At 41.6% G+C, this 22,428-nt stretch overlaps 1 protein-coding gene across 2 annotated transcripts in view; it reads left to right on the forward strand.

Moving 5' to 3' along the window:
• Positions 1-22,428, forward strand: part of MYOM2 (myomesin 2) — a 124,854-nt gene that overhangs the window by 64,965 nt on the left and 37,461 nt on the right. For both annotated transcript variants that reach the window (XM_075202481.1, XM_075202482.1), the window contains 3 exons: positions 40-161; positions 4,707-4,894; positions 22,301-22,427. In XM_075202481.1, the coding sequence (XP_075058582.1) occupies positions 40-161; positions 4,707-4,894; positions 22,301-22,427 (437 nt within the window). The remainder of the gene's footprint in view (positions 1-39; positions 162-4,706; positions 4,895-22,300; position 22,428) is intronic.

Raw genomic sequence — 22,428 nt, forward strand, 5'->3', positions numbered from 1 at the left:
TTACACAAATCACTAATATGGCCACATTCCCTTTCCCAGATTTGTTGTTCATGGTTTAACAACTGGAGAAAACTACATTTTCCGAGTGAAGGCTGTTAATGCAGTTGGTGTCAGTGAAAATTCTCAGGAATCGGAGTCAATAACTGTTAAAGCGGCTCTAAGTAAGTATCCAGTAATAAATGTCTTTATGACTGCTGTCTATTTTTATAGAAGATTTTAAATCATATCACTATAGTCAATTGGGCATTGATGTAATAAAGGTCTTCAAATCAAACAGGAAAGTAAATATTAGGCATGAGCTGTTGCCTATTTATATAGCTTATTAGATCCCGGATTGTGTCATTATTTATGGCATTGTTTGTGCACTTTTAGTGTTTCCTTCCAGATTTAAAAAGTTGTGCTATTATATTGCTTCAAAATGTGTAATATGTGTATTGCTTGGCCTGGAGAAGATGGAGATTTGATCAACCTGGTGTTTGAAAACATGAACTGTCAGTACAAATAAAGACTACAATATGTTACAGTATTCATATTTTGTATCTATCACTTGTAATTTGCAATATAAATATATTTGTATAGTGACGTTCAGTTTTTTGCTATGCATACGAAAGCAACCTATCATTTTGTATTCAGTAAACACAATGTTTATATTTTTTGCACAGATTCAGTTTGTTTAACTACTTCATGACCGGAAAGTTTTCACCTTTTCTTGACTAGACCAAATATCACCTTTTGGGAGGCATCAGTTTAAATGGGAATACCATTTTCAATTCACATTTAATTTGTTTTGCTTTTTTGCTGGGGTGGGGCTTTTGATATAAAAAGGTTAAATATCTTTATTTTATAAGCATTACATATATGAAAATAGGCAAAAAATAGAAGATATGGGTATCTATTCAACCAGCAATTATGGCCTACAACTAAGGTGTCTTAACTCGGTCCTCAAGAACTACCAACAGTTCATGTTTTTAAGATTTCTTCAATCATCCATAGGCAAGTTAATCTATTTTTCTTTGTGAGTAATTATCCCAACTGTTTCTATAGATAGAAATCCTGAAAACATGACCTGTTGGTAGCTTTTAGGACTGGATCTGAGCACCTCAAAATAAACAGAACCTTCCTCCTCTCTTTGCCCAAATAACATCAGATCTGCAGGCATGGCATACAGCAGATGATCCCTTGGTTCGGGAGTATGATCACAATGAAAATTAACATTTTACCAAAATTATATGATATACTGTATATACCTTAGATGATCTCTGTGCATATTCTGAAAGAAACTTATTTTTCCAAAAGAAACGCAATGCAGAAACTCATTTCCAAATTTCTCTGGTTAGATAAACCTTCTGTACTAACATTTTCAACTGTAATTAGGAGCTCCCACGATGGGGGCAGAGGTCTTCTAGAAATTAAGAAATGTTATTATGCTACTGATTTGAGCCAAATTTTAATGTGCTTCATTCCACCAGGAATTTTTCCTGAATGCAAATTGAATCATATTGTATATTGCAGAGGTCTCATCACTCGTTTCTATCCTAATTCTAAAAATTTTACTTTGAGCTGGTATTTCTCCTTCTAATGTTTCAAACACACGACATACCATTCACTTTAACTCATATATGGGACAATACGATGTATCAGAATCCCATACACACAGTGTGGAAATCACTAGATTCACTTTCTCATATATACATCTCACAACCTTAGCTATTTGAATGCATAAAGGGCACTCTTTTCTGCAGACCTTTCCAAAGGAAAAATTATTTAGACCTTTTAGACATCTCACCTCCTTTTGAAGCAACTTGCTACTATTCCCGTTTGAGGAAAGGTATTATTTCTGTGCCATATACTTTACTATGCTCCTTTAATTTGGAACCAGTAATGAAATATGAATCTAACTGGAAAAAAACTTAGGCTAACGAGGAATCCTGGCTAAGCATGAGACAAGGAGTCACCAAAATCTAACATTTACACTCTAATTATGGAGAACTCATCCAATATTTATTCAAGATAGTGAATGATTACAACTACTTTAAACAAAATATTCCCATCTGCTTCCCCTCTATATTGGTAAGGTTGTGGCCAAAGGGATTATTTTTGCCATATCTTTTGGACTTCAACAAAGATTTTAATCTTTTGCCTGAACATAAAAAAGTTATTAGATGAGATATTACAAAGTAATCTCATGTTAATCCCCTTGGCCCTCCTTGGTCTCTCTTTCCACCTCCACACCTCCATAAAAAACTCAATAAATTAGCACTTCACCTTTTCCAGGCTGGCAGGAATTCAATAGCAAAATATTAGAAACAATCCTTACCGCCTATTCAGACAGTAGGATGTGGTTTATAACGCAAATTGAAAAAATGATCTACTATATACAAGACAACGGAGGTGAATTTACCAGGTAAAAATAAGCAATGTTTTAGTACCCTAGCATTTCATGGAGTCTCATCATGTGGAACCTTACACTTAATTGAATCTACTCCTTAATTTAAGAGTAAAGGGAGATAAGTCTGGAGATGGACAGAAAAATATTGGTGGATGGAACTATATTTGTGGCTTTGGGGCCACATCCATCTTATGTGACATTTATACATTACTATGTAATTGTATGAGTACTGGATTTTAATGATAGGTTCCTAAGAATAAAATCACCAGGGCACAGTGCTAAAAACAGAGAGTAACAGTGGTAGTCTAGTTTAAGTACCAGCATTAAAACTCATACTGCACAGACACTATTTTTGCAGAGTGCTTATCTACTAACTATAACTATATTTAAACTGTATTTTTACAGGAAAATGGTCAGGAGGACAAGTAAGTTCGCCAACACTGCAAGAACTAGCTGAGTTTTATGTTGACCACACTACCAGTTATTTGGCCAAACGCTAATGATTGTATCTATGACAAATCAGTTTGCTCAGGCTGTATAGACTGCCCAGTACTTGCTTACACTCCACAGGCAAGCATAGGGTCAGTAGCTAATTTGGTTTACGACATGTTGGAGAAGACATTGTCAGAGTCAGGGTACCTAAGTTAATGTTAAAACCCCTAAAAATACAAATGTATTTATATTAAATAGCTACAAATGAATCCACAAAATATATATGTGGATGTTTTGGGAGTCATTAAAATTGAAAATATGTTATATAATGTATACAGAATTTTTGTTCTTATGTATAGAAGGCTTTCTGTTCTTAATGCTTTTGAACGACACAAAAAGAGGGTATCACTCTGCTAAAACAGTTGGTGTACAAACTTTTATTAGTAGTTCTTTTAGATAAGGAAACTTGTGTTACAGGTTTAGTGGCTGTTTCGGTGACAGTCTTTGCCATAGCAGTAATGTAATTTTAAAGTGGAATTGTGAAACCTGATACCTTTCTGTCATGCTGCTGTATTTTTTTAGTGTTTCTTTAATGTCAATTATCTTTCAATTCATTATTTTAGGGGGAGGTATACCACATGGTAGGTTCGTCAAAATGCATGTTCATGTCCACCGTTCACTTTCACTGGCACTATTTTATTAACAATTTTATACCACAAAATATCTTAAAAAATTGAATGTATTTTCTAGACAGAAAGGGGTGGCATAGGCATTACAATCATGGGGGGTATTCAATTGTTTCTTTTAACGCGCTAAAACAAAAAAAAACGAGCACTCGAAAAAAACTTCATATTATACAGTAATTTTGCGCGCGTAAACAGTTAATACGGTACTTACTCGCTGCCAGCGGGCTGAATTTCAGCTCGCTGCTCAGGGAGCTGCGAGATGAAATTTAGCGAGTAATTACCGTATTAACGGTAATATTTTTAGAGCGCTCGTTTTTTTTTGTTTTAGCACGTTAAAAGAAACAATTGAATACCCCCCATACAGTATAGCCAAAAATTTCCATTATACCCATTATTTTTTCTCTCAGTATGATCACATAATGATGTTGTCGACTAGGCTTATTTAATATACAAATGTGTATATTATTATTATTATTATTATTATTATTATTATTATTAATAATAATAATAATAATAATAATAATAATAAATTAATAATGAACATACTTATATTTTAAGATATGCATAATAAAAAAATACCATTGGATAGAAAGTGTGAATTGTGCTGTAATAAAACATTCATGTAAATAGCTAAAATATAAAGTAAAACCTATTTAATAAAAATGACTGCTGAAAAGGATAGAACAAAAGTTAAATCAGCAAATATTACATGCAGATTTTATTTATTGAAAGATGTTAAGACCTTAAAAAAGAGGTCACCAACAGAAACAAATCTGTAAATGTCATTTTATTCACAATTGAATCACTGGCACTAACGTCATTGTCCTCACAGTAAGCTCTCACTGATCTTTGTCTGAAAACATCCAACTTTGTTTTATGCAGTTTGATTAATATCTAATTATTGAATTGTGGCTCAGATTAGTGAAGAGGCCATACAGGGTCAGGCCTAGGCGGGAGTATCGCCGAGATGCAGGACATCCCTTAATAACAGCACACATGTTTTGCTATTTTACCCAAGATGCTTTGTAATTCAACATTTCTATGTTTAATTAAACTTAACATGTTTCTTTAATACAATAAGGTACAAGGAACTCTGTAGTGATTGGTGGGTGGGGGGGAGAGAGCGGAGCAGCAGAGCATAGTCCTATGTAGGGCATAATATAATTTCCAGTGATAAAATAGCACCTTCCTTCTTTCAGCAACCCCATCCCATCCGTACGGAATTACCCTCTTGAACTGTGATGGGCATTCAATGACTTTAGGCTGGAAGCTACCAAAATTCACTGGCGGAGCCAATATTACAGGATACTACATTGATAAGCGGGAGGCTAATCATCTTAACTGGCATGAAGTGAATTCCAGTCAAGTTCAAACAAGAATTTACAAGGTTGGTATTTATGTATCTTTATTTCTTTTGTAGTAAACCCTTTTATATATATATATATATATATATATATATATATATATATATATATATATATATATATAATATAAATGTCTAGTGGCGTGTGTTAGTCTGTCTGTGTGTGTAAAATATAAAACCAAGCTGCAGCGCCACCTGCTGGGCGGAGTTATACACTGACCTACTAAATTCTTAGTGTGTGTGTGGAAAAAAAAATCAGAAAGGGCTGAAATTTGGTATACTAAGATGTTTTTAATTTGTTAATTTAATTTGTTAATTGTTAAAAGTGTTTATAAAGAGTTTAAAAAAATATATATATATTTCTTGAAGGAGAAGTGACAGTTGGGAGTGGTTGGTGGTTGCCGGGGGTGACAGTGGGGAGTGGTTGGTGGTTGAGGCCTGGGCTATGGCCCAAATGCATGACAAGAACCTTTTTAACACCTTAAGTAGCTTGATTTGACTTGGTTAACTTGTATATATATATAAATATATCGAAAAGCATGTACAATGCGAGACAACTTTTCTGACACAACCTTAAAGTTACAAATCTAATACAGCTTTATAAGTTTTTTGGAAACATCAACATGTATTTAATTAATACAATTATTCACTGATACATCTGAGTTTACCTTATATCCACTTCTATATGTCAGTGAAAACAAACATGTAAGCTATATTTTATTACCTGAAAAATAAATTGACTATAAAAACAATGTATTTTGAATATGCTTCTCCTTGCCGTTACTTTCCAGTACTTACTAGCCCTTCTTAAGCTTGCACATTTCCTGGGGGGGTGGGGCACTTCCTAGCCCCCGGGAAATGTGCGTGGGTGTGTGGATTGAATGGGGGTGCAGTGCTATGGCTAGGCAAACAGCAAGGATATCTGTGTTTTCTTTAAACCCAGCTTTTATTGTCTAGAAATTTAGTTCATGCCCGTCGTAAGCTATAAAAGATTTGGGTAGCAAGAATGTACTTTTTTTGGGGTGACAATCATGTTAATCCTTTTGATGCTAATTACATTACCTACCGAGCTCTGCCAGGGTTATCGTACCCCAGCTTCTTTCAACTCTTTGTTGTTTGAAAAATCCTTTTTATCGATAGTATCATCATCATCATCATCATCATCATTATTTATTTATATAACATATTTCGTAGCGCTTTTCAATTGGGGACAAACATAGTAAACTAATAAACAAAATGGGTAAAAAGAGGTGAGAAGGCCCTGCTCGTAACCTTACAATCTATGGATAGAGTCTTCTCACCTCTTTGTCTGTATTACCCAGCATTGTCTATTACAGTGTTTGTCACCAATTGTAAAGCGCTACGGAATTTGCTGGCGCTATATAAATAAATAATGATGATGATAGAGTACAGCCTCTGCTGCATTCTATGGGTGCTGTCTTCTTTCCTCGCTCCTTGTCTCCTAAACTTATATTTTCTTACGTTTAACAGTTTGTATTCTACTGAGGGAATGAGTGGTGAACATATTGCAGTTTCAAAATGAAATCCAATAAAAAAGACAGCGTATTGAGGATGGAGTGTAAATAATTGTATAAAGATTTGTAAGGACATTGTTTCCTATGCACTTTCTTTAAGTTGCTGGAGAATAATAATAATGTTTCATATTTCACCTCCTGTTTAACATTTTTTTAAAAAAATGGAACATTTTGACAACAAAAAAAAGCGTAAAAAGGCATATTTATAATACTGTGCTTGGTTATTGCAAGAGTTTATAGCTTGTGTCTTGTCTGTTCAGCTCTCACATTCCCGCTTGAATGTACAAACAGAGTACTGTGACATTTTTACCTCCTCTAAATTATTGCAGAAGATATTTTGCACCAAATTCTAAATCTCAAGTCATTTCTTGACAATTTTTATTTCAAGAAAAAAAGAATACACAGAGTATGTAGACTGAATGAACTGTCGGGATAATTTAAAAGTTGGACATAAATCTGTTTTTATGCGTTAGCTACGTATTACTGAATTGCGCATGTGCACAAACCAATGCGTACACAGTGTATCAGTTACTTGCATCCCCCTATGCATTGCAGAAACGGGGGCAGGCTTGTCAGTTTGCATTACTTAACTGATATTTCCATTTGGGCTACAGCAGGGAACAAGATTCCCAATTGGATTTTAAAATGGATAATAACAATTGTTTGTTTCTAATTTAATCTACCTTCATTTGTATATCGTGTTTGTATTTAATTCATTTTTTACTGAAAATAATATATTATTATATTGTGAACAAATATAATAATATGACTTCAGCATTTGCTACTAAAACTGTCAAGCCACATCTTTATGCTACCATATACACACTCCTTATGCCTGATGTGTGCCTGGCGCAAATGCTACTGCTTTTGAGCTGGACATATCCTGAGATGCATCCAACAAATGCATGTAGATAGAATTTTTATGGGGTTGGGTACGGTTGGTTGGTGTTGAAAAAACTGACATAAAGAAGTCTTACAAGTAAAATCCGATTTAGTGTAAAACCGATGTCAAAAGAAACAGACTTACCTTGAAGCCGACGGTGGAGATCTCCGATCGGATCACCATGCTGACAAGAAGTTATTACGATTGGATAAGTCTTCGGCCCTGCAGCTTTATGTCATCGTGACGTCTGTTAATAGAAATTTAAAGCGGCAATGTCGGGTTAAGTGTTTGAGTTTGGGTTAAGTCTTGAAGACTTCTTGAAGGTTGTGTTATGCAGACCATGTACCATTTTTTGCAGCTCTACTCTGATTTTTTTCTGTTCTATTTTTTGGACATAGGGCTTCCAGATCTGTACATAGTACTCAAGGTGAGGTCTTACCAGTGACCTTTGAAGTGGCACTGTAACCTTCCGCTTCCTTATACAAACAAATAACCTCTTTCTGTACAATTAAGTATTGTACTAGTTTTTCCCATTTGCTTAATTGCACTGGTTGCTTACCATCATACCATAACTGAAACTATAACTATACACATCACTTTCCTATATGTACAGTACTCATAGATCAGAGCTGCTTTGTCCAGATATGGATGCCATGTTTAATTGTGGAACATTAAAATATACCTAAATGCAAAAATAATTCCACTTGACTTTATATCTTCTGTCATCCGTATGAAGCCATTGGTGTCATTAATGTTTTAGAGCTGCTCAAAATTTAAAAAAAACGGTCTTCGAACCAGTTTGTCTGATTAGCTCTAAAGTTCGAAAATTAGCCATAAAGTCTTGAACTTCACATAGACTAAAAGTTTTGATCGAAGTTTGAACAAAGTGAGCCAGTTCAACTTGTTTTAGTCCATTCCACCATGTGCATGTTGGTGTGAACAAGCTCAAATTGGCTCAAACTTGGCCGAGTTGGTCAAGAAGGTTACAATATATGTAACAGTGAAAATGAACAATAAAATAGAAGGCAGCAGATGGCAGGAAAAACATAGTGGTTTCAAAGAGCTAAAGGGGAGTTTGATGATGGGATTTTTCTCACCAGGCATGGACCATAGGGGGAGACCTTAGGGCAGCAGAGGAAGAGGATAGAGACCTACTCTTTGCAAACAGCCATGGAGCCCAAACTTGGCTAAACACATGGCCTCTATTGTGGTGGTAGTAGGTTATGTCCTCCATGGCTTCTATATGCCAAATTTGTTTATTAAGCATTGAGGATGGTGTGCTCGAGTTCTTCCAATTTTTGGCTACCAGACCTTCAGCTGTTGCTACAATGTGTGCAGCTAGCTTCCTAGAAAATGTATTGATATTTTGTGGGAAATAATATAGCAGGAATAAACAGGGGTCCTTTGTTAACGGGCCTCAAAGAGGCTATTCAAGAACCTATGAACTTTATCACAAATGGTAGTTATTACAGGGCATGGCCATCAGATATGAATCATGGTACCACTGTGGCCAAAATTGTTCCAACAATCAGTTGAAACAGGGGGAAACATTTTGCTGAGCCTTGCTGGAATATAGGGCCATCAGCAGTACACTTTGAAGGAAGTTTCCTTGATCTTAGTTGAAATGGAACTTTTGACGACTCTCAGTCTCATGACATCTCAGGCCTTATCATCTGGTGGAGAACCCAAGTCCCTCTCCCACTCCACTTTATGATAATTCTGCAAGGGAAGGGCAGTGTAATATACAGTATTTTAACAGTTTTCCAGTGAAAGCAGAGAACCTTGAACTTAAAAACTTAAATGTAAACTGTAAACCTTGAACTTTGAAGCTGTTTAAGCAGACCACCTTTTATGGCTTATTTTTGACACTTTTTAAATAAACCTCAAATGCTAACATTGAACATTGAACTGCAAAATGTGAATATAAACTGCAAACTTTGAATTGCAAAATCGAGTCACCTTAAATCCAGGATTAGGGATCCTTTAATTTGAAACTGCTCAAGCAGGCCACATGTTAATGTTTATATTACACTATTTTCTAAAATAAACCCTCAAATACGAACAGCAAACTTTGAACTTAAGCTGCAAACCGTGAATACAAACTGCAAACTTTGAATTGCACAATTGAGTCAGCTTAAATTCATGATCATACCACAAACAAGTTTGACGGATTGAAAAAGCCAAATTTTATTGAATTTTGAACTGGTTTGAATTATTCGACCATCTCTAATAATTTTGTCACTTCAATGCATATTATATTTAGATGGAGAGACTTTTATTTATTGCACCCTATCTTCTAATTTTTCACTGCATATCTAGAAATAAAGAAATTTGACTTGCTCATGAAACTGTCCACAAATGGTGCAATTCCACAATTAAGCTATTTTACTTTTTTGGGCTAATTTGCTCAAAATCACTGTGTGGGCATAATATGATTGTCTGGTTCCATAATGATAAAATTAGTTCAGACCTAATATCATTGGGTCAGGCTAAAAAGCCTGTCACCCAATGACTCTATTAGACTGTGTGTGGTCATCACCAACAGTAAATTCAGCCAATCCAGTTGCAGGAGGTTTATGTCCTGTTTGATTTCGCCTTAGGACACCTGAATTACAGCTACTGTCCTCAGAGTGGATCAACTTGTCCAGCATGACAGCCCTATCATCTGACCAATTCCAAGGTCACCCTAATTCTCCACTGTTCATTAACTTATCTGGATCTGTTTGGATTTGGCTTTCATGTAAATCATTTCTCACTGGGTGGATGATGTTCTGGAAAACTAGGTGGGCATACCCCTGTAGGCTTGCGTAGAAGAATATATGCGCTGTGTGTGATGTTTAGAATTAAACATATTTCCGATTCAAGCAATTTTGTACAATATAAAGCTTAAGGCAACTAAAAACAGCACTTCTTAATTTTAATAGGATTAAACAAAATTGTGGTACTCTTTTTAGATGACAGACTGATGCATTTAGAGATCATATGCCATGAATACAGTAACTAGTAGATTTTAGCAGTCATCAAGCTGTCACAATTCAATGAGATAATATACCATTGTGCGCTGATGAAACAAATTACATCTGCAAGTAATTTGGACAAAGCAGATCTAATACTACTTTCACACAATTATTTTAGGACTTTCTCTATCTCACAGTGATGAATCTTTATCTCTTCAACAGCTCTTTGCTAATCTAATGGTTTCCTTCGTTTTAATCCTTTCAATTTTTTTCTATAATTATGTGTTATTGTAAAAGCGTGCTACAAATTCCAAGGGTCCTGGTTAATTTTATACTTTCTTATTTCATTTTTGTGTTAAATTGAATTATAGTATTATACATAGTATTATACATAAAAAGGAAAGGCATATCTAGTTTTAAACACAATAATGCACATTGACTTATGTCAGTAATAGTTTCTTAGAGTCAGTAGGCTGTTGGAATTATTTTTTCTATCTATCTATCTATCTATCTGTCTGTCTGTCTGTCTGTCTGTCTATCTATCTATCTATCTATATATCTATCTATCCTGTATAACATACAATACATTTGGAAAGTAGCAATGTCACAAGTGTCACAAGACTCACTTTGAAAGTGAAGAAACAGCATACCTGGATATAAGTAACTTCCAGTTGAAATGTGAGTATTATATGGAATACTCTTTCCCACTATTGCAAAATAAAAAGGATATCAGACATAACATTTTAGATAGAATAATATGATAAATTGGTTTATGTGGTGCCATTATAAAATGGCCAATACTGTAAAATAATTTGTTTCCTTCGTTTTAATCCTTTCAATTTTTTTCTATAATTATGTGTTATTGTAAAAGCGTGCTACAAATTCCAAGGGTCCTGGTTAATTTTATACTTTCTTATTTCATTTTTGTGTTAAATTGAATTATAGTATTATACATAGTATTATACATATCTAGTTTTAAACACAATAATGCACATTGACTTATGCCAGTAATAGTTTCTTAGAGTCAGTAGGCTGTTGGAATTATTTTTTCTATCTATCTATCTATCTATCTATCTATCTATCTATCTATCTATCTATCTATCTAACTATCTATCTGTCTGTCTGTCTGTCTGTCTGTCTGTCTGTCTGTCTGTCTGTCTGTCTGTCTGTCTATCTATCTATCTATCTATGTTCTCTCAAACAGCAATGAAATACAGAACCATTAGAAAATGGAGTATCCATTAATGCATCCCTAGCATGTTGTATACTCGATTTGGATAATTTCCAAAAAGGTGCTTATGTGGACAAACCAAAAAGCCATATATACAGGGACAGATCAGGCCACTTGATGGATCCAAAGTAGCACAATTAGTGATGAGGTCATGAGTTTGATTCCCGACCATGGCCTTATTTGTGTAGAGTTTGTATATTTTTCCCATGTTTGAGTGGGTTTCCTCCAGGTGCTCCGGTTTCCTCCCACACTGCAAAAAAAGGTTAATTGGCTGCTATTAAAAATTTACCTTAGTCTCTTTCTTTCTGTGTGTGTGTGTGTGTGTGTGTGTGTATGTTAGGGAACTGAGACTGTAAGCCCCAATGGGGCAGGGACTGATGTGAGCGAGTTTTCTGTACAGCGCTGCGGAATTAGTGGCGCTATATAAATAACTGATGATGATGATGATGATGTTGGACGATGACCACACTAACAAATTTTAATCCATGAAATTAAAATACATTGTTCATTGTATTTTATAAGACATTTCGATAGACTAATATTACAGTCTGCTGTAGAGGAGTAAAGAAGAGAATGTTTGGCATATTTATTTACTTGTAAACACTCCAGTTATTTTCATTATATATTATTCAGCTTTTACTATATTTCAATGGAAGATAATGGCTGTTCTTGCTCTTTAAGAGTATGTGAAGCTGAGATGAAAATCAAAAGTAGTCCCTAGAATATTATGATAATTTGGTTATGGTTATTAAGACATTAAATTTACAGAAAGCCTGTTCTTTATAGCACTGTACAAGCACTTCCAGTAAATGTATCGTCCAACTGTTATTTGCTTATAATTACTGCCATTGTTTACTGGCTCATTATAGTATCAGTCAGAAAAATACCACAGACCCAGCATGTTATTATTGACTATACTACATTAAATTTGCCTTTAACAATTGTTCACTCCTTTTAATATAGATTGATAGTTTGAACTACATGGAAATTACCAGTTGTGGTATTTGCAATTAAGAAAATATTAACTAGAATTGAAGACAATGTTTCCATTGACTACCAAATTCCAGCCAGATTGTCAAGTGGCATTTTCGTTGTCATTTAAAGTACAATTCAGGATCTCTTTTGTTACTTTTTTTTATTTCTAATTGTTAACAACGTTGTTTTATTTCTCCAGCTTTCTTGCTTATTTTTAATGTTTCCAATATATCTTATATTCTCAAACCACCGTGCATAGTTTGCAACAACTAAAGTTGCACTAACCTTGAACGACACGTTATGTATGGAAAAAAAAGGATGATAATAGACAAAAACGTACACATTTTGCTCAGGTTACGCAATACCTAACTTTGGTAACTCTGCCTATAAATGACAATTCCATCTTTAAAAGAGCTGTCACCTAATAAATATGACCCCTCACGTATAGCAAAAAGTGCACATGACCTCATTGTCAGCCAAAGCAGACAACAGGCTTGTGATGCAGCTCTCATCATCATCATCATCAGCTATTTACATAATGCCACTAATTCTGCAGCGCTGTACTCAGCACTAGAGAACTAAAGCCAATTCATAGCTATAGAGGTCTACGGGTGCGGGCTATGGGCGGTGATGCAGAATATAGCAATATCATTTCAGGGAAAACTATCAGGATTTTGATTCATGTCTTCAGGCAAACGGGATGTTCCCGAAGGTGTGGATCACATATTTTCTTTATGTCAGGCCATATTTATTTAGTTACAACCCCACAACATTTTTCCTTTAAAAATTCTCCATAGTATATTTCTCCAGATGACTTTACCTATTGCTTTCTGTACAACTGATGTATCAGATGGCGGTAAGTGGGATGGTGTACAGTAGTGGTTGTTTAAATAATAGAGATTATGTTCAAACACTATTGAACTTGGATAAGGTAATAAGTGCTATTCATAAAATCTTGTAGAATGTAACACTTATGTAACTCATACATTATCTGTATATGCTGCAGGGGTTTGCCAGAACTTGGAATGTTTGTTATTGTGCTGACATATGCTGTGCAGTTGCATACAAGTTGTCGTTCCCTGTTTCAGCCTTTTACCGGCTAAGGGAGGCTTACTGCAATGCCCTATAAGGGTTTTACAGGAAGTCAGTTATGAATTGGAAAAATATTACCCCACTATCATAGTTTTATCTCAACATACACTAGTGTGCAAAAGTTTGTAAAAATCTTGGCTTTTTAAAGCATTGATACTTTTTTTTTATACCCAAGGCAAGATTAACTAAATTTATAGTCAATACACAACTTTTTGAAGATATTTCAGGGAAATTTGTACCCTTGACTTCTGCAGCTCTTCCCAGAGGTGCAACTGACATGTAGGGCATTTTTACCTGAGCTTATAGTCAAGCTCATCCCTCAAGAGCTCAATAGGGTTTAGATCTGGCAAAGACAGTACTCCGGATCCCTGTGTCTTCACCAAATAGGTTTTGCATAGCTTAGAAATATACTAAGTTCGTCGTCCTGATGCATGCTGAGATTTGCACCAATCAAGTGCCACAAGGGACGTCATGATGTTGTAACCTTTCTGGTTCATTATTTCTTGCACTCTTTGTAAATCTTCCACCTTACCAGCATCAAAGCAGCTCCATACTGTTATATCTCCTTCATCATGCTTGACAGAAGGCATCAAGCACTCCTCCAGCATACTTTCATTTGCTCTCTCACATATAAATTCCTCTTCGAGCTCAACACCTCAAACTTAGACTCATCTGTCCATAATACTTTTTTTCCAGTCATTCATCATGCAATGTCTGTGTTCCACTGATCAGTTTAATTTTTTTTTTTCCTATTTGCGATTTTTAAATATGTCTTTTTCTTTGCAACTCTGCCAATAAGTCAAGCATCCTGGAGTTATCTTTTACTGTTGCAGATGACACTGCTATTTGGTGTGTACTATTTAATTTAGCTTCCAATGCAGGACCTGTGAGACATATGTTTCTCAAACTGCAGACACTGATGTACTTATCCACTTGTGCAGTTGTGCATCTGGTCCTTCCTCTTTTACTAGTCTGGTTAGATCCAGTTTGCCCTTTTCTTTCAAAACAGTAATGGACACCTTTGTATGAAATCTCCAGTTTTATAAAAAAAATCTGATCCATGGAATAGCCTTCTCAAAACAACAGAGACTGATGTGTTTCTTGAGAACGCTGCTTTGTTTTGGCCATTTTTGAACCCAGCTTTAGGGCACTGGAGTAACGGCTGCTGAAAATGGGACTTTGCAGTCATATGTGAGTAATAAATTATAAATCAATAATTTCAAGCAGTATAAGTCATTAACAACATTAATAATGTATTTTAATATATTTTTATAATACTTCGAAATTAAGTTAACGGTACCTTGATAAAAAAGACTATTCTTTCAAAAACCACAAAATGTCTTATTAACTTTTACATGCTAGTGTAACGCCCCCTGCGGGGAAAAGACAGGGACAGACGCACACAAAAGAATTTACCTTGTAAACGATGGTCACCTCCAGTCCGCTTCCACTTTCCCAGCTGCGATCCTATCCCAGCAGATCCGCAGCCGCAGTCACCTCCAATCACGTCCCTCTGAGATAGAGACAGAGATTACGGCCGTGCCTACCAGGTAAGGGCTGTCCGAGACTACGGCAAAGCACAAGGACACGGTCAGTCCAAACTCCTTGCCGCCTCCTCAGTTTATTCTTGCCAAGACGCGGGGGACTACAGGCACTGAAGGCCAAGACTAATCCGAGGACTAATCCCGCCTCAAGTGCCTCACACACCTGCCGGTGAGGGCCTAACCGAAAGGAGGAATCGAGCGTTATACTCACCGGGACACTCCCACTTCCGATCCGGTTCTCCTGCACCTCCCCGACTCCTGCGGATGACAAGACACACAGCCTCCCTCTACGCTCTCCGTGAACTAAGATGGCACCCACAAACTGGACTAACTACAAACGGCGACCCGACCCTAACAACGTTCTAATGGTCGGCAACGCAACTACGTCAAACACTAGGACTAACTAAATGTGGTGCACTAACGGAACTACTAGTTACACGCTACGGGGAACACCAGCCGGTGTTCACAGCCTAAACCGGAGGGCGGTTCCTAACCCCCTCACCCAGGTCTTACCAAGAAGCTGCCTTCTTGCTATGGAGTCACACACAGGCCCTAAGTACGGGTTCTTTAAGCCCGGCTGAGGCTCAGTAAAACAGCACACTAACCCGCGGGCCGACTGCCGCACGGAACAGCCGATCGAACTGAACCGCCCGACTGCCTGTACTCGGGTATCTCACACGTGTCCCTTCGTCCGGAACCACAGGTCCACCTGCACGGAACCGGCCTTGAGGACCCTTGATCAGAACCACGGCCGCCCCTGGAACTGCCTCAAGGTGTGCTGCACTGCCACCAACTCACTCAGCCACCCCCCTTGGGTACCAGTGTGACCCCGGGGACCTAAGGGACAGGGACACTACGTGTGTTCTCCCCTGACTATGTGTATGCTGTTACTTACACTTGTCCCCACACAGCACGGGTAAGCACAGGAAAACCACAGGAAACAAGAGCCTACCTTTAATGGGGGCCTGACGTCTTGCCCCTGGACACAGCTAGAAAGCACACCAAAATACTGTAATGTAAACTACACTCGCCACACAGACAGAATAAATACAGTCTACAGTACTTTGCCGCTACTTACCCGAACACACCGCTGCTAGCCAACCAGCAGGTTGCTACAGCACCACGGGAGCCTACGCTCGACCGTACCTCCTAACCACGTGTGCTCACCTCACACAGGACCGCGCCTACTCTCACGAGGCTCCCACGCCTCTACCTCACACCACCAGGGCCTTAGGCCCTACACACCATGGGTCTCTGCCCAGCTACGCACAGAGCCTTCTGCTCTGACTAATGGGCCTCAGCCCCCCTCTCTAACCCAGGGCTCTGAGCCCACTCACTAGGGCCTTGTGCCCTACTACCTAGGGGGTCCTAGCCCCTGCCTGAGGCCTGTGGCCTCCCTAACTAGCTGAGGGCCTTGTGCCCTTAATAGCAGATGGGCTACCAGCCCCTAACCAGGCCCTCTGGCCTTCCTATGGCCTCTAGGCCCCTAACTACCTAAGGGCCTTGTACCCTTGTACCTCTGGGGCTCTGACTCCCCCTTTCTAACTAACAGGGGCTTGTCCCCTTTATATCAGTATACTAATGGCCTACTGGCCCACTACTTCGTTGGGGCCTAGTGCCCAGGTCCCTGGGCCTTGTGCCCCTACTATACAGTGTGCCACGGGCCTTGTGCCCGACTGTGCCCACGGGCCTAGTGCCCGAATTTACGTTGAGTATACTTACCTGCTCTGCGCAGGATACTCAACTTGACACGCCGTCTTCTGTTTTCTTCTGCGGGTCTTCCAGACCCTCCAGCCGGCGGCGCCTCTTCTCCGCTTCGGCGCTGGGTCTCCACTTGCAGCTGGGGCGGGGGCGCTCTCAGCCCTGACAAGGGCTCCCCGCCGACGATCTCCGCTCCGGTGCCTTGCTAGAAGTCTTCTGGCGGCAGGGTAGCTCACGGCCCTTACAAGGGCCCCCTGCCGCCGCTGCCGCTGGTCTTCTGGCTCGACGTCGTGGAGAGACGTCCTCTCTCTTCTCCGCCGACGGACTTCTCGCAAAATGGCGCCACCCGGCGACTTATATAGTCGCCGGCGTGACGTCATCCGCCGGCGCGAGCGCTGATTGGCTCGCGTCGGCGCCAATCTTTTGAATGGCCGGGCGCGAGCCGCGATTGGCTCGCGCATCCGGCCGCTGATTGGCCAGCGGGGAAAGATGAGCCCTGATTGGCTCATCCTTCCCCCGCGCACAGGACCTGCAAAAAAGAAGTTATACTCACCGCCGCTGGATCGATGGACGGGTGAGTACTTCTCCTCTTCTTTCTTGTAGCTGGGCACCATCGGGGACCTCTTCAGCCCCTCCAGGGGCACAGCGCTGCCGGATATCTTCGCCCTCTTCACGGGCACCGGCTCCAGCGTCTTCTGTCCCTCCACATTTCCGCCGCCTTTTTCCATTGTGGTCCCCACAATCAACGTCTTCTCCTCTACGTCCACCTCCAAGGGTCGCTTACCGGCATCCCTGACTTGCGTCCACCGGGTCCTTCGCGGTAAAGCCCTCTCGCGCAGGATCCACACCATCCTGGCAACTTCCTCGCCCGAAGTCGGTATCCAGGGAGTCTCTTCCTCAGCACCTGCCGGAACCTCCCATCCGTCCGATACCTCCTCGGTTGTGCGGGAAGCTTCTTCAGAAGGTGATAACATCCACCACTCTCCAGCTGCGCTCTCTAAAGTACAGTCTTCGTCAGGCAGTACTTTTTCAGCAGCTCTCTCTTCCGGGGTACTGATGGCTTCCATCCTCTCAGGTACCACCGGGCAGACATCTTCACATGTCTCCGGACACAACGTTGCCCCGTGGAGGGTCTGCTCAGTTCTCCCTTCGTCTTCAGGGACCAACTCTTCCACAGCCACGGACAAGTCGTCTGACGTATCCGACGTCTCCAATACCCCGGCTCCAGCATCCGGCTGACGCGGGTATTCTTGTCGCGAATCTTGCTTGGACGGGACGATCACCTGCGATCCAACAGTCAGCAGGCTCTGCCGATCCTTCCCTCCAGATTCTGACTTCTCTTGAGACCATGGATGGAAGGCTTCCTCGTCCTTCCACTCGAAGACTTCTACGTCTTCCCATTCATCGGAGACTTCTTCGTCCTCCCATTCATCAAAGAGCTCCTCGGCAACTGGGCACTGGTATGCGAAGTGTCCAGGCAACCCACACTTCCAGCACAGCATTTCTTCCACCGGTTGCCGTTTAGTACCTTTGCTCTTCTTCTTCCTTGTCTCACAACGTTCCAGGATTTGCTTCGTGAACGCTGCCACTTCGTCACGAGAGATGACACAGCTGTATCCCTCGTACAGCGGAATGATCCCCCGATGAGCCATCGTTGATCCTGCCGACTACGCCAAAATGTAACGCCCCCTGCGGGGAAAAGACAGGGACAGACGCACACAAAAGAATTTACCTTGTAAACGATGGTCACCTCCAGTCCGCTTCCACTTTCCCAGCTGCGATCCTATCCCAGCAGATCCGCAGCCGCAGTCACCTCCAATCACGTCCCTCTGAGATAGAGACAGAGATTACGGCCGTGCCTACCAGGTAAGGGCTGTCCGAGACTACGGCAAAGCACAAGGACACGGTCAGTCCAAACTCCTTGCCGCCTCCTCAGTTTATTCTTGCCAAGACGCGGGGGACTACAGGCACTGAAGGCCAAGACTAATCCGAGGACTAATCCCGCCTCAAGTGCCTCACACACCTGCCGGTGAGGGCCTAACCGAAAGGAGGAATCGAGCGTGATACTCACCGGGACACTCCCACTTCCGATCCGGTTCTCCTGCACCTCCCCGACTCCTGCGGATGACAAGACACACAGCCTCCCTCTACGCTCTCCGTGAACTAAGATGGCACCCACAAACTGGACTAACTACAAACGGCGACCCGACCCTAACAACGTTCTAATGGTCGGCAACGCAACTACGTCAAACACTAGGACTAACTAAATGTGGTGCACTAACGGAACTACTAGTTACACGCTACGGGGAACACCAGCCGGTGTTCACAGCCTAAACCGGAGGGCGGTTCCTAACCCCCTCACCCAGGTCTTACCAAGAAGCTGCCTTCTTGCTATGGAGTCACACACAGGCCCTAAGTACGGGTTCTTTAAGCCCGGCTGAGGCTCAGTAAAACAGCACACTAACCCGCGGGCCGACTGCCGCACGGAACAGCCGATCGAACTGAACCGCCCGACTGCCTGTACTCGGGTATCTCACACGTGTCCCTTCGTCCGGAACCACAGGTCCACCTGCACGGAACCGGCCTTGAGGACCCTTGATCAGAACCACGGCCGCCCCTGGAACTGCCTCAAGGTGTGCTGCACTGCCACCAACTCACTCAGCCACCCCCCTTGGGTACCAGTGTGACCCCGGGGACCTAAGGGACAGGGACACTACGTGTGTTCTCCCCTGACTATGTGTATGCTGTTACTTACACTTGTCCCCACACAGCACGGGTAAGCACAGGAAAACCACAGGAAACAAGAGCCTACCTTTAATGGGGGCCTGACGTCTTGCCCCTGGACACAGCTAGAAAGCACACCAAAATACTGTAATGTAAACTACACTCGCCACACAGACAGAATAAATACAGTCTACAGTACTTTGCCGCTACTTACCCGAACACACCGCTGCTAGCCAACCAGCAGGTTGCTACAGCACCACGGGAGCCTACGCTCGACCGTACCTCCTAACCACGTGTGCTCACCTCACACAGGACCGCGCCTACTCTCACGAGGCTCCCACGCCTCTACCTCACACCACCAGGGCCTTAGGCCCTACACACCATGGGTCTCTGCCCAGCTACGCACAGAGCCTTCTGCTCTGACTAATGGGCCTCAGCCCCCCTCTCTAACCCAGGGCTCTGAGCCCACTCACTAGGGCCTTGTGCCCTACTACCTAGGGGGTCCTAGCCCCTGCCTGAGGCCTGTGGCCTCCCTAACTAGCTGAGGGCCTTGTGCCCTTAATAGCAGATGGGCTACCAGCCCCTAACCAGGCCCTCTGGCCTTCCTATGGCATCTAGGCCCCTAACTACCTAAGGGCCTTGTACCCTTGTACCTCTGGGGCTCTGACTCCCCCTTTCTAACTAACAGGGGCTTGTCCCCTTTATATCAGTATACTAATGGCCTACTGGCCCACTACTTCGTTGGGGCCTAGTGCCCAGGTCCCTGGGCCTTGTGCCCCTACTATACAGTGTGCCACGGGCCTTGTGCCCGACTGTGCCCACGGGCCTAGTGCCCGAATTTACGTTGAGTATACTTACCTGCTCTGCGCAGGATACTCAACTTGACACGCCGTCTTCTGTTTTCTTCTGCGGGTCTTCCAGACCCTCCAGCCGGCGGCGCCTCTTCTCCGCTTCGGCGCTGGGTCTCCACTTGCAGCTGGGGCGGGGGCGCTCTCAGCCCTGACAAGGGCTCCCCGCCGACGATCTCCGCTCCGGTGCCTTGCTAGAAGTCTTCTGGCGGCAGGGTAGCTCACGGCCCTTACAAGGGCCCCCTGCCGCCGCTGCCGCTGGTCTTCTGGCTCGACGTCGTGGAGAGACGTCCTCTCTCTTCTCCGCCGACGGACTTCTCGCAAAATGGCGCCACCCGGCGACTTATATAGTCGCCGGCGTGACGTCATCCGCCGGCGCGAGCGCTGATTGGCTCGCGTCGGCGCCAATCTTTTGAATGGCCGGGCGCGAGCCGCGATTGGCTCGCGCATCCGGCCGCTGATTGGCCAGCGGGGAAAGATGAGCCCTGATTGGCTCATCCTTCCCCCGCGCACAGGACCTGCAAAAAAGAAGTTATACTCACCGCCGCTGGATCGATGGACGGGTGAGTACTTCTCCTCTTCTTTCTTGTAGCTGGGCACCATCGGGGACCTCTTCAGCCCCTCCAGGGGCACAGCGCTGCCGGATATCTTCGCCCTCTTCACGGGCACCGGCTCCAGCGTCTTCTGTCCCTCCACACTAGTATACCTAATTTTTTTATTTTTTCCCATTTTGTTTCCAAAACCATATTCATGTTTTGATGTTGGTTTTGGCAACCACAGGATGGTGTTTTGCTTTTGATTTTAGATTTCACCCAAAAATTTAAACTTGATTTGAAAAAAATCTTATTATCCTTTATTTATAAAAAAGCAACATAATATCTATCTCTGAATGTTGAAGGGGCAATAATAGAAATAAATACCATTCAATGACATGAAACAGAAAGTAAAGTTGGCCCTTCCCGAATGAGCTTACAATCTAAGAGCTGCATTGAACAATTGATACATAGGGTAGTGGAATTACAATTGTAGCTGGTGGTGGGAAAAGTATGTGTGGCTACTGTAAGGCAGAAGCCTTATCAGATACCAAAATACATATCATATGCATTGTACTGCACATTCACGCACAAAAACCTGTAAGTAGACTTGGTCCATCTTACACTTATTACTTTGTACGCCTTAAGAGGCGGAATGGGAGAGGAAAGGTTCAGGTGAGCAAAGGGCGAGTACATTAATGGCATGTTCTCATAAATGCAACGAACTGAGCATGGGAAACAGACGCATATCTACTTGTCATGTGGTGTGTCTATTGCGGGTGCTAGATCTCTTGGTGCAAAATATGCACTCATCATAATGACAATCAGCAACATTAGAGAGTCGCTACACATTGGCTGTTTTCTGATTGGCTAATTGTGGATTGCCCTCTCCTGCTGATTGTACTTAATTAATTTGAATTGTGGCTATATGATATGTGTCTATTCACATTTCTTGCTTTCAAGCCTTGCAATCATTGTGCCAAAGAAGAAGAATATTCCTATTGTACACAGATGGGGTAAACTGATAGCGGTGGGGCGCTCAGTCCACTTCAATGGTCACCGGATTGTGCCAATCAAATAAAAATACATATTTGATGTAGATGATCATCACTGTAGCTGTTTTTAGAATAGACTTACATTTATATCAGTAGCATTTTTAAAGCATCCTACTTTTGTTGAACATTTGTTCCAAGCTACCTCTACCCTTCCATTTATCTTGCCCCGGATACTCTTGACCTTTTGTTCTAGCGGTTTATACAGTGCTCACCACCTGAATTTTATAGAGTGTTTTTATGTGTTTTAAAACATCTACCATATGCTTTTTGCATTCTCTCCTCAAAAGTGGCATCATCGACAATATATAAGCTCTGTAACAATTCAAATGTCTATCCAATTTTTTTCTGACAGGTTGAGGACCTGCATGAGGGTGCTTTCTATGAATTTAAAGTGACTGCAGGTAACCTTGCTGGTCTCGGCCTTCCCTCTGATCCAAGCGAACACTTTAAGTGTGAGGCATGGACATCTTCTGAGCCAGG

This window comes from Mixophyes fleayi, chromosome 3 (assembly GCF_038048845.1).
Source record: "Mixophyes fleayi isolate aMixFle1 chromosome 3, aMixFle1.hap1, whole genome shotgun sequence".
In the NCBI taxonomy this organism is placed as follows: Eukaryota; Metazoa; Chordata; class Amphibia; order Anura; family Limnodynastidae; genus Mixophyes; species Mixophyes fleayi.